The 13,397-nt window shown below is 48.5% G+C and overlaps 1 protein-coding gene across 1 annotated transcript; it reads right to left on the reverse strand.

The window, feature by feature from the left end:
* Nucleotides 1-9,595: 9,595 nt before the first annotated feature.
* On the reverse strand, nt 9,596-12,398 carry ascl1a (achaete-scute family bHLH transcription factor 1a). Its single transcript, XM_087997561.1, has one exon. The coding sequence runs from the start codon at nt 12,257-12,259 to the stop codon at nt 11,630-11,632; it is 630 nt and encodes a 209-aa protein (XP_087853687.1). The 5' UTR covers nt 12,260-12,398; the 3' UTR covers nt 9,596-11,629.
* Nucleotides 12,399-13,397: the final 999 nt, after the last annotated feature.

A 13,397-nucleotide genomic window follows, 5' to 3' on the forward strand; every position in this document is an offset into this window, starting at 1 on the left:
CTTCATTCGGAATGTCCTGATGAAGAAGCAACACTCCGAAAGCCTGTTGGACTATAATCTGGTTTGACTTTTGTAAGTCTTCTGAAGGGTCAGTGGGCTCGAAACATTAACTTTGTTTCTCTCTGGACAGATGCTGTCCGACCTGCTGAGTTTCTCCAGCTATTCCTGGGTTTAGTTGAATAGGATTTAAAGAGTGTCCTGGGGGGCGCAGGCAGGGCCAGCATTAACCGAATGACTATGGATTGAGCTCTTACTTTGTTTTTGCTTTATTTTGCTTTTTCCTTGCATTTCTTTGGCTGAAACATTTCGACATTTTTTTTCAACGTTAGTAGTTTTCGGATAAGGACAATCCGGCACTATGGCGACTTTGCTTGTTTACTTCGTCCTGTCTATAACTGATTCTGTTTTAGGCCATAATAAGACCATCAAATATAGGAGCAGGATTAGGCTATTCGGCCCATCGAGTCTGCTCCTCGATCCTGGCTGAAATCCCATTCTCCTGCCTTCTTCCCGTAACCCTTCATTCCCCTACAAATCAAGAACTTACATATCACTGTTTTGGCTTCTCTGAACGCTGACCGGTTTTATTGGGCTGACCTTTAATAAAAACCCAAAGAACTGCAGATGCTGTAAATTTGGAGGGTCTGAAGAAGGGTCACTCGACCCGAAACGTTAACCCTGATTTCTCTCTCCACAGATGCTGCCAGATCTGCTGAGCTTTTCGAGCAATTTCTACTTTTGTGTCCATTGCCTTTGTTTCGATTTTAATTGGTTTATTTTGTGTAGACTTTTTAAAATTTGTATTGTGATTGGTTCATTGTGATTCTTTGAATCTTTTTTGCGAGAGGGAGTCAAAATATGAAACTGGGTTAAAGTGCACAATGAGTTCTGTTTGGTTTTAAATAGGGGGCGGTTTCGACACAGCAAATGACAAATTCAGTTTCAGTAGATGTTACTGCAAGAAAGCGTAAAGTTTTAAATTAATGGAACTTCGAATTGGGGTTTTGCTGTTGTTTCGCAATTAATCCGCCCTTTCAGGGGCATATTGGCGTAATTTCATCTCGGATCCGCTGCTCTCTTGGTGCCTGTAGCCTTTAATCGTTCCTGTATTGTCTGCTCAATGTAACATCCATATGGCATTTTTTTCATTTACCATGTCACGGTCTAGTTCTGGTGGAAGTGCTTTGGATATCAATCAAAACTGCATTTCACAGTAACAGCATGCTGCCTTTCCCTCTGTAATAAACTGCAACTCCCTGTGCCCCAAATGGAAATTCACGCCAGGAACAGAGAAGGAGACACTGCTCCGAATGATCGAGAAGCCTCCCCCCTCCAAAAAAAATAATTAAAAATATTCCATAAAAATGACTCCGCATATCCCTAAGTCAATGAATTGAAATTACTTCTTAAAACTTGCCCCACCCTCGTCAAAAATTAATTAATTAGAATTACTTCATAAAAGTGATTCCCCGCCCCTCAAACATAAATTAATAAAATTACTTTAGAAAACTTACTCTACTTTCACGCCAAAATTAATTAAAATTATTTCAGAAAAGTGAATCCACACCCCCCAAAAATGAATTGATAAAAAATACTTCACAAAACTTATTGTATTACCCCCAAAAATGAATTGATAAAAATCACTGCATAAAAGTTATTGTACACCCCGCAAAATGATTAAAATAACTTCATAAAAAGTACTCCAGTCCCCCGCAAAATTAATTAAAACGACAGCAATATAATTGCTCCACTCGCCCCAAAATATAATTAAATAACTTCATAAAAGTGACTCCACCATCCACACCGCACTCCCCCCTCACCACCACTCCCAGCCCCTGCGGCCGAACAAAACCTGCCCTTTCATGGTCTGTTTTCCCGAGATTCTGACCGAAGCGCAATGACTGTTACTTTGCCGTTGATAATGTGGATTTTAAAACGCTTTAAAGCTGCTCTTGCTGAGCCTTGTGGCGAGTGCAGTGATTCAGGAATGCTTGTGGGCTTACAGAGATGGTCTCATTGCTCATTCCAGCCGCGTTTAAGACGAGTGCAAGTGGATTATAGCGTCCAATCTGCGCCGTGGGTTTGGGTCCAGTGCCAATCAATGCTCGGCGGAGTGAAAAGACAGATTAACCAAAGTGTGTTTGACATTGAGCATCCGTGCGCCGCTTATCTCGCTCTCAATTCTCCCAAACTTTTTTCTCTCTCTCTCTTCCCTTTTCTTTGCCGGGGGTTGAGTAAATAAAAGCAATTAGATATGGCATTTTTTATTTTCATCACGGTTGACAGGCTGGCGGAGAAAAGCGATAATGATTAATGACAGGCGAACCCTTAATTGTGTTGCTTTTATCTTCTTAATCGCGGCGATGGAATGGAATTCATTCGAACTGTCTAAACAGAGCGCTGCTTTATTTGAGAGCCGGCGCTCGGGGTACACGCAGCCAAGGGAGACCAGCATTATTCATGAGTTTGGGGAGGGAGTAGGTGGGGGAAAGGAGGGGATGCTGTGTAATTTAACTAACCTTTGAGTTTAATCAGCAAGTCCAGTAAAATTACTGCTTCTCAATATTGGGAGTGTCGGTGTTTGATACCTATTTACAGTCAGACTGGGGGCCTGTGTATCGAGTCAATCACTGGTTTCCTGTTAAATTCTCTAAAGAGAGGGTTACCAATTGCACACAATTTACATTTTGTTGTTAAAGGAATTAATGTTTATTAAAGGAATGAAATTTTGATGTTCTTTCAGACCGATGGCAGGAGGTGGGATTTTTTGGGGGGTAAAGCACACAGTGTGATTTTTACTCGAGATTCTGCCAATTTCACTCGGGGACACTTGTAACGGCCAAATGCTGTGTTAAAGCAAACTGCGTTCAGCCGAGATTTATATCTGGCCGAGGGTTTATTGCGGGAGTATTTAATGTTTGACGCACATTTAAACGGGGACATTAAAGTTCTTTTTTTCCGTTGCAAACAGCCTTTCCAAGGCTCCCAGTCACACCCCCCCAACCAACCACCTTCTCTTCCCTGTGGATCTAAAAATCAATCAATGCAGAAACTATGGGAGGGAGAGCGGTCCCGAGCGGGGGCTGAGCGGAGGGAGCGGATGGGGAGGGAGAGGAGGAAAATGGGGAAAAGGCGGAGGGGGCGCGGGGAGGAGGAGGGGCGGAGAGGCGTAGGGGAGGGGGCGGAGGGAGAAGGGGACGGGGGCGGAATGGGGCTAGGGAGGGGGGAGGGGTGGGAGAGGGGCGGGAAGGGGCGTAAAGACGCCGGGATGGTAATGGGGAGGGGGCGGAGAGGCGCCGGGGAGGGGGGAGAGGGGCGGGTTTGGTACAAAGTGAGCGTCGCCCTCACAACAGGAACGCAGCTTTCCTTTCGCCGCCCTCCTCATGGCCTACATTTCACAGTCTAACGCCTCTCTCACTCTCTCCAAACTTCCCTCTGTCTCTGCCTCTCCACCTCGTCACTCTCTCTCAATCTCTGCCGCTCCCTATCTCTCCACACCTCTCTCACACTCTTTTCACCTCGAACTCTCTTGCAGTCTCCTTCACTCTATCTCTCTCTATCTCCATCCCTCTCTTTCGCTGTCTCCATCTTTCTCTTACTCTTCGTCTCTCACTCAATCTCTCCACAGCTGTCTTTTACTCACTCAAACTCTCACTGCCTTTGCATCTCCCTCCCTCTCTTTTGTACACATTCTTTCCATTTCTCTCACACATTCCCTCGATCTCTCCCTATCTCTCCATCATCCTCGGTCTCTCTGACACACTATTTCTATCTCCTTATCTCTCCATCATCCTTGCTCTCTCTGACACACTCTATTTCTGTCTCCCTATCTCTCCATCATCCTCGCGCTCTCTGACACACTCTATTTCTCTCTCCCTATCTCTCCATCATCCTCGCTCTCTCTGACACACTCTATTTCTCTCCCCCTATCTCTCCATCATCCTCGCTCTCTCGGACACACTCTATTTCTATCTCCTTATCTCTCCATCATCCTCGCGCTCTCTGACACACTCTATTTCTGTCTCCCTATCTCTCCATCATCCTCGCGCTCTCTGACACACTCTATTTCTGTCTCCCTATCTCTCCATCATCCTCGTGCTCTCTGACACACTCTATTTCTGTCTCCCTATCTCTCCATCATCCTCTCTCTCTCTGACACACTCTATTTCTCTCTCCCTATCTCTCCATCATCCTCGCTCTCTCTGACACACACTATTTCTGTCTCCCTATCTCTCCATCATCCTCGTTCTCTCTGACACACTCTTTTTCTGTCTCCCTATCTCTCCATCATCCTCGTTCTCTCTGACACACTCTATTTCTGTCTCCCTATCTCTCCATCATCCTCTCTCTCTCTGACACACTCTATTTCTCTCTCCGTATCTCTCCATCATCCTCGCGCTCTCTGACACACTCTATTTCTGTCTCCCTATCTCTCCATCATCCTCGCTCTCTCTGACACACTCTATTTCTGTCTCCCTATCTCTCCATCATCCTCGCTCTCTCTGACACACTCTATTTCTATCTCCCTATCTCTCCATCATCCTCGCTCTCTCTGACACACTCTATTTCTGTCTCCCTATCTCTCCATCATCCTTGCGCTCTCTGACACACTCTATTTCTGTCTCCCTATCTCTCCATCATCCTCGCGCTCTCTGACACACTCTATTTCTCTCTCCCTATCTCTCCATCATCCTCGTGCTCTCTGACACACTCTATTTCTGTCTCCCTATCTCTCCATCATCCTCTCTCTCTCACACACGCTCTCCATTTCTTCGTCAAATTCCCCCTCTCAATATCTCTTCTTTCTCCATCTCTTTTGCATACACTCTCTCCATCTTTCTTACTATCTCTCCATCTCCTTCCCTCTGTTATACACTCTCTCTAACCAGCTCCTTCAGTCCCCTGACCGGGGCTAATTGAGCTGTCAATCCATTTCCATCAGCCTGTGAGCTGACTGAAGGTACATGCCATCTGCAAATCAGCGTGCAATTCCTGTCGCGATAGGCCACGCCCTCAGGCCGAGTACCTCTGCATTGTTGAGGCGCCTGCTTTTTGACTATAACCTGGCAATGCTTTTCTACAACATCTACCACTGGGGAGATGGTACAGATGACTGAACACACGCACAGTTTCTACCCTACTGTTGTTAGACTACGGAATGGGCTCACAAACTCTTAACATTCTCCTGTACCTCTGTTTTTGCCTCTGGGGTTAACCTATTATTGACTATCTTTGCTACTTAACTCTGCATTGCTCGCAAGGCAAAGCTTTTCACTGTGCCTTGGTACACGTGACAATAAATTCAATTCAATTCAATTCAACCCCTGTCCAACAGCAGCACCTCCACACCCTGGTTACCAGAATAATCATAAATCGAGCGATGACTTGTAGGGGGAGTCGGTGTTCTGTAACTATTTCGCTTCAAAATTGGTGTTTGCTGTTAGGAATAGTGATTTTCCACATGGCAGATTATTGGTGAGAGTGACACGCCGAGTCCCGAGAGTGGGTTGAAATGGTTTCTCCGTATATTTCTGAGAACACTGTAGTTTTTTTCTTCTGTCCAGGCGCTGGGGAGACAACGCGGAGGCGGCAGTGAATGATTTCCAGGTCACTCTGTAGGACCAAATGCTCAGGAGATGGAGAGAGCTCATATCAGACCCCCACCTGAGGGACCTGAGACCGTGCTCATCCCGTTCATACTTCACGGGTTCGGAATAGGAACTGAAATCAACTCGGAGAAAGTGAGGACTGCAGATGTTGGAGAGGCAGAGTTGAGGGAGTGGTGCTGGAAAAGCACAGCAGGTCAGGCAGTATCCGAGGAACAGGAGAGTCGACGTTTCGGGCTAAAGCCCTTCATCAGGAATGGTGATAGGACAGGAACTGAAAGCAAGGTTCTGAAAGATGGAGTGGGTTTGAAAGGATATTAAAATCAACGAGGTAAAAACAATGACTGCAGATGCTGGGAACCAGATTCTGGATTAGTGGGGCTGGAAGAGCACAGCAGTTCAGGCAGCATCCGAGGAGCAGTAAAATCGACATTTCGAGCAAAAGGGCTTTTGGATGCTGCCTGAACTGCTGTGCTTTTCTAGCACCACGAATCCTTGAAAGAATATTAGTTTAGCAGAAACAGGCCAGCTGTCGCAGAGGCCAGGTCCCAGTGAAGAGGCGTTCCTGCAATTAGAGTCAGAGGATGGAGGCACTTCGGCCCGTCATGTCCAACCCGGTCATCGAGCTTCTAACTATTCTAATCCCATATTCCAGCACTTGGCCCATCGCATGAAAAACATTTAAATGTTTCTGCAATGTGATGAGGGTTTCTGCTTCTAAAGGCAGAGAGTACCAGATTCCCCACCTGTTTCTGTTTGTTTCCTCAAATCCCCTCTAAACCTGCTCGCTACTTGAAAACTGTGTCCCCTGGTTATCCACCCCATTGCTGGGGGGACGGGGAGATAAACCTTTCTCGCGGTCTGCCCGTTGTACACCTGAATCAGTTCCCCTCCTCAAGCTTCTCTCCAAGTTAAACGGTGGCAACCATTCTTTGTGACTTTGTAAAACCTATGGAGGCTCCGTGACAAGTAGTTTTGATTTTCTGCCTGAGTTTCTGATTTTCTGAGATGTATAACGGTTTGCATTCAGAACAGGATCGCGGTATATCATTTACAGTATATTCGACCGAGAGTGTGTGTGTGCCTGGTATGTGAGTGTGTGGTGAAAATGTGTCGCTGGAAAAGCGCAGCAGGTCAGGCAGCATCCAGGGAACAGGAGAATCGAACAGGAGAATCCTGTTCCCTGGATGTTGCCTGACCTGCTGCACTGTTCCAGCAACACATTTTCAGCTCTGATCTCCAGCATCTGCAGCCCTCACTTTCTCCTGTGAGTGTGTGTGCCCGGTGTGTGTCCGGTGTGAGTGTGTTTGTGTGTGTGAGTGCGTGTATGTGTGTGTTAGCCCTTGGAAGATCTATTTGTCCAATCCCCTCATTTCCCCAACAAATATTTCTCCAATTCTCTCTTTATTCAAAACTGCTCTTGAAACGGTTTCCTGCGCCTCCAAATCACAGCACACTGTAAAAAAAAACTTCTCCAAATCACAGCACCACGTGTAAAAAAAAAATCCCCTGCCAACCACAGCACCCTGTGTTAAAACAAAATCTCCAAATCACAGCACGCTGTGTAAAAACATCATCTCCCCTGCCGGCTGTGGCTCCTCTGGGGCAGTTTCCAAATTTCAGCCAACTCCCAAATCTACTGTTGAACAAACTGCTCTAGTCAGGTTTCTGAAGAAGGGTCACAGGCCTCTTCACGGATGCTGTCGGACCTGTTGGGTTTCTCCAGTACTTTTTGTTTCGGATCCAAGGCACGTGGTTGATGAAAGTTGTGGAAAGTTAAAAGTCGCACAATCCCAGGTTATCGTCCAACAGGTATATCTGGAAGAACTAGCTTTCGGAGCGCTGCTTCCAAATAAACCTGTTGGACTATAACCTGGTGCTGGCTGAGTTTTTAACTTTGTCCACCCTAGTCCAGCACCGGCGTCTCCAAATCATGACGAACGTTCTGGAATCTGCTAACTGGATCGGCATCAATGCTAAACCTCCCCTGCTCCACCCCACCTACCCCATCCTCCCTCTTTCAAGCTCAAAGGCCGGTGTGCTGGTGATTAAAGTGTGGATTTTAGACGGGCGTCTTTTATCCGATACCCTGGTGCAAAGTACATCCCAGAGACGTAGCATTTCTGAGCTTTGGAGCAGTCATTCTTTGAACGTTAGGAATGGTGAAGCAACTTGAATACTGTCCCAGAGAGAGAGAGAGAGAGAGAGAGACAGTGTGTGTGTGTGAGAGAGAGAGACTATGTGTGTGTGTGTGAGAGAGAGAGAGAGACAGTGTGTGTGTGGGAGAGAGAGACTGTGTGTGTGTGAGAGAGAGAGACAGTGTGTGTGTGGGAGAGAGAGACTGTGTGTGTGTGTGTGAGAGAGAGACTGTGTGTGTGAAAGAGAGACAGTGTGTGTGTGGGAGAGAAAGACTGTGTGTGTGAGAGAGAGAGAGAGACAGTTTGTGTGTGTGTGTGAGAGAGAGAGAGAGTGTGTGTGAAAGAGAGACTGTGTGTGAGAGAGAGAGGCGACCCACATTAAAGGACCGCCTCTCTATTGGACCCCCCGCAAATCTGGCAGCAATTACTTATATTTTTCCAGTTCAGTTCCACAATCACATCTCCCCCTCCCCCATCCCATCCCATCCCCGCTAGCCAATCCTTAAACTGAGGAGAATCCAGCAGCAATACATTTCCGACCTGGAGCCTGGGCTATTGTCTAACGGCGGAGCGCTGGCCCATTCACGGTTCCGCTTGGCTGCGTGTACGCAAGCGGAATGTTCGTCTCGTTTCCGATGACAAGTCGTAAGGACAACCGGAATAGACAGAACTAATATTCCTGTCACGTCCCCACTAACTGACAGAGAGTAGCCAACAAAACACCGCAGCGCGTTTTGAAAGCGGTCTCTTAAAGCTATGTAAGAAAATCACAGCTGGCGCTGTGGAGGATATTTGGTAATCAAATTGTCGGGCCTTCGAATGCCTGAGACATGTCACAGAGCTTAACGGCTGATCGATACGTGGGATGTGCAGAGAATTGAACACGTTACCTCCACCTTCCTGTTCCATCCTAGACCCCCGCCAACCCATTTAAACTTTAAAGTCTATGGGGTTCAGTCTGGTCGGGACTCCCAACTCAAACTCCACACTCTCCGCCGCAGTGCACAGCCAACGTGAGTGGAACATGTCCGGGGGATGAGGGAATAGTCCCCGTCTGCCTGGACGTGTCAGTCCAGGATGACACGTGCTTACGGCGATGTTGCACTCCAGCTCCCACTCTGTTCGGACTGAACTGGGGACTTCCCTATTCTTCAAGTCGCCAGAAAAGGGCAAGGGGGCAGATTCGCAGGTTGGTTAACAACCTCCCCTGGCCAACCAGTCCTGAGGTGGGGCCTGAACTCAGGGCTCTTGGCTCAGAGGCAGAGACGCTGCTCCACAAGATCGCCTTCTTGAACACTCAGGAATATAACACCATCCAGGGACAAAGCAGCCCCACTTGATTGGTATCAGATCCACAACCATCCTCTCCCTCTCCCACCGACGCTCAGTAGCAGCAGTGTGTACCATCTACAAGATGCACTGCAGAAACTCATCAAGGTTCCCGATACAGCACCTTCCAAACCCACGATTATTTCGAAGGGCAAGGGTAACAGATATATGGGAACACCACCCCCTGCAAGTTCCCCTCCAAACCACTCACCACCCTGATTTGGAAATACATCGCCGTTCCTGGGCCAACTCCCTCCCTAATAGCACCTACATCTCACCTGCTTTATAAGGCAGCTCACGATCACCTTCCCCAGGGCAATTGGGGATGTGCAATAAATGCTGGCTCAATAAAAGCCCACATCCCACGAACGGCAAAAAGGGACATTAAACCAGGGCCCCGTCTACCCTTCAAGGGTTTCCTAGAAGATCCCAAGGCCACGATTTTTTTTTAAATCTAAAGTTCGAGGCTGGATATATTGGTGAAGCAGATACATTGCATCGAACAAGGATAGTTTTGTTTTTAAATATAAAAATGCTTTATTATGAAACTAATATGTAGGAAAAAGACATCATAGGGACACGCTTTTGTCAGTTTGCAAAACAAAACAAAAACTCTTCATATATAAATATATATAGGACCAAAAACAGGGCCGAGAACAGATAGTTGTATTCCGCCGTTTAGCATGGAGACATGGTTCCGTTTGCTTCAGGCAGTGAAATCAGTTAGGTTCCGCTCCCAAACACGAGAATAAGACACTAGGTGAACTCTTCGGCAGGTCAGAGCAGGATGTGTCATCCACCAACCGAATCCCTGACATTCCAATTGGCAGAACGGCAACTCCCGGATGAAGATGCAAAGGCAATGGTGCGGATATCACACTCTCCCTTAGCTGATGACCCGACACATATTTACAAAAAAAACGAGGTCGTGTACAAAACTCTATAAATCATCTCTCTTATATACAAAAATAGCTTAATATAATTCAGAACTGGTTAGCATAGATACAAATAGATTTTTTTCTTGTAATTAAAAAAACTCAAGGCCTGAAGCATTCAATATTGAAAATATTATAAAAGTATTATTTAAAAAAACAGCTCTTTGATTGGGTAAAGCATTAAATGTGACAAAGAAAGAACCTCATCCATAACATGGTGCTGTTGGTCAGATTGAGAAGTCTGTGAGAGTTCTCGGAGTTGGTGTGAACTTGGCAGAGGGACAGTAGCTGGGAGCAGGCAGTGCTAACCGCTGGCGTCAGGTGATTGTTGCAGGTTGTCCAGTACAACGGAGGGGAGGGGGCAGAGGGAAGGGGGCGAGGGTGCCCCGGAACTCAGTGTGATTGCATCCACGGGGCGGCTTCGCCAATGAAGGCTTCTTGCCAGGGCAGGATGGGAGTCTTGTAAGGCCGCCACCTCCGGTCCCTGTTTCCCTGGGAATCCCCACCTTGCTTTACTGTTCCTCCTGACTGATTTGGAGAGGCGAGGCACGATGGTTGACGATGTCCACCACACAGGTACAGGATGGAAACACAGAAAATGCAGGAAAAATTCAGTAAGACTAGCAGAGGGAGACAGAGAGGGCTCACGTTTCTAATGCAATGTAATCCCTTCAGAACTGAAAAGGATGGAAGAATATTTTATCCTATACTTCTGACAGTTAGCTCTTTTAGACAGTTGACAGTTTATTCTGTCAAAAAGACATAAACATACTGTTTTTACCAACATCTTTCAGTTCTGAAGAAGCCACTCCAGACTTGAAACATTAACTCTCTCTCTCCACACTTGCTGGTGAGTTTCTCCAGCAGTTCTCGGGTTCTTTCAGATCTCCAGTGTCCACACTGCTTTCAGACAGAGAGATTCTTGTTTACAGAATAGCGACGGTGCAGATGGTGGCCATTCGGGCCATCGAGCCGGGGATACCAGCTCCCGGGACCCTGTACCTCCTCCATTCACGGGGGATTCGGGAACTACACCCTCCATACGCACCCCCACCATCTGCCACCTCACCTCGGGGTGTTTGGGTGGTGGGGGGGCGGGGGGAAGAGAGGTGACAGTCACATCCAGGGCGGGCAGGGAGCGCAACCCAGGGCAGAAATGGTAGCACTCCCTCAAGTATCTTGAAGTGGAGAGGAATCTCGGGCGGTCCGGATGGCAGCGCCATTGAAGTCCATATCCGCTGCCCAGAGAGAATGATAGCTGGAGGGAGGGAGAGAAAGATGGGTAGAGGGAGGGAGAGAAAGAGAGAGTGATACAGAGAGAGAGATAGAGGGAAAGAGAGGTGGGTGGAGAGAGAGGGAGGGAAAGACAGATAGAGGGAGAGAAATAGAGGTAGAGGGAAGGAGAGAAAGAGAGATGGAGGGAGAGATAGAGTGGTACAGGGGGAGAGATAGAGGGAGAGAGAGAGATGGAGAGAAAGAAGGAGAGAGAGAGATGGAGAGAGAGAGATAGATGGAGAGAGAGATAGATGGAGAGAAAGAGGGAGAGAGATAGATGGAGAGAGAGAGATAGATGGAGAGAGAGATAGATGGAGAGAGATAGATGGAGAGAGTGAGAGACCACTCAAAACCAGCTGGCAAAGTCTAGGAGTTCCTGTTCCTCAGGACTCAGAGGCTCGCTGGATACCTCCTCGGAGGAGCAGGATGAGACCGGAGAGCTAGCGATGGAGTTGATCTCGGTGGAGAGAGTGGGGGAGAGCAGGCCGGCTTGGAAAACCGCGCTCACTGCATCGTGTTCATCCAGAAGTTGCTGTAACGCCCGGATATACTCCACCGCCGAGCGCAGCGTCTCCACCTTGCTCATCTTCTTGTTGGCGCTGCCGTTGGGGACATGCTCCCGGAGGGTGGCGAAGCCCAGGTTGACCAGCTTCACCCGGTTCCTCTCCCTCTCGTTCCGCCGGGCCACTGCTGCCGGCTGCTGCGGGGGGAGGCTGTAACCGAAGCCGCTGAAATTCAGGCGCCGCTTGCAGCGCAGTAACTCGGGGGAACAGGAGCGCTGCCTTTTCAGCTGCTGCTTGAACTTGCTGCTGGGGGACGGGCCGGCGCTGCCGGGTTGTTGTTGTTGCTGGGGACCGGAGGCCGGCTCCAGGCGGACCTCCTGCACATTCGGCGGAGCAGCGGCGTAAAGGCAGGCGGCCTGGAGGTAAGGTGGCTGACTGGTCAGTCTCTTTACGCTGCTCCCCATTCTGGGCATCAGGAGCTGCTGAGGCGCAGGGGAGAGTGCTGGAAGGGAGAGTGAGGGGAGGGTGAGTGATGGGGGGAGGGTGGGATGGGGGAAGGGGAGAATCCGCGGTGCAGACCGTGCAAACTCTGGCGGCCGTGCGCCCGACTCGTGGCGTTCGCGTGTTGCGCCGTGCGCCCTTTATCTTGACTCGGAGCGGCGTCTGTGCAGATAGGTCTCTCTCTCTCTCCCTGTGTGTGTGTATCTGCCTGTGCTTTGTGTTCGCTCCTGTTTGCTAAGCCCCCGCTCCCTGTCTCTCTCTCACACACACACTCCCCTCTGCTCAGAGCTGCACTGAAACCCCCCAACTCCTAGGCGCTGCCTTTTCAAACGGCAGGCTTGCGCCGCAGCTCCGCCCATGTGCCTGCTCTATCTCTCCCCACCTCCACCTCCCTTCCCCCCCCCCCCCCTCCCACCCCCACTCCCACCCCCCCGCTCTCTCCCCGGGGCGTGCGCCGGACGCGTGCCGTCCCCAATCCCAGAATAAACAAGGAGCAGCGAATCTCCCTCATCCCCCGCCCAACCTGTCCCCCCGCCCCACTCCAACCTTCTCTAAACATCAGGATAGAGCTCACACCTCCCCCCTTCCCAACCCACCTCCCTCTCCGCTAACCACTCCACTCCAAACCTGCAAAGGGAAAAATACAGAGGTCCAGCGCAGTAAAATATGCTGGGTCCAGGCACAGCGACTAGCACATGCTCTCTCTCTCTCCCTCTCTCCCCCTTTCTCTTTCTCTCTCTCTGATGGCCTCGATGTTCTTTAGGGTAACCTGGAGATTGACCAGCGACTGGAAACTCGACTTTCATAATACAATTCTAATATTCCTCTTACTGTCTACTGGAGTTTAATATCCTGGATTGTCATGAACTGAAAGATGGTTTATACACGATGTGTGTATGGTATAACAAATTATAGGCATTATATTTAGTTTATTATGTATTCTGTAGCAGCAACACATAGATTATCGTAGTTGTATCAATACAATATCCCTTAGTGCAGCTTAAATGGTTGCCTAATTTAGTTTGCAGTGGTGTACATTACGCCGACAGTAGTTATGTAGTTATGGTATGGATCGGTATATGTAGGCAAAAGTGGATTTGCATGTATCGT

Source organism: Chiloscyllium plagiosum, unplaced genomic scaffold (genome assembly GCF_037043375.1).
Source record: "Chiloscyllium plagiosum isolate Xiang-an unplaced genomic scaffold, Cpla_swu_hap1 HiC_scaffold_19, whole genome shotgun sequence".
NCBI classification, from domain to species: Eukaryota; Metazoa; Chordata; class Chondrichthyes; order Orectolobiformes; family Hemiscylliidae; genus Chiloscyllium; species Chiloscyllium plagiosum.

Excerpts from the sequence above, each read along its gene's own strand:
- ascl1a (XM_087997561.1), bottom strand. The coding sequence starts at position 12,259 with ATGCCCAGAATGGGGAGCAGCGTAAAGAGACTGACCAGTCAGCCACCT.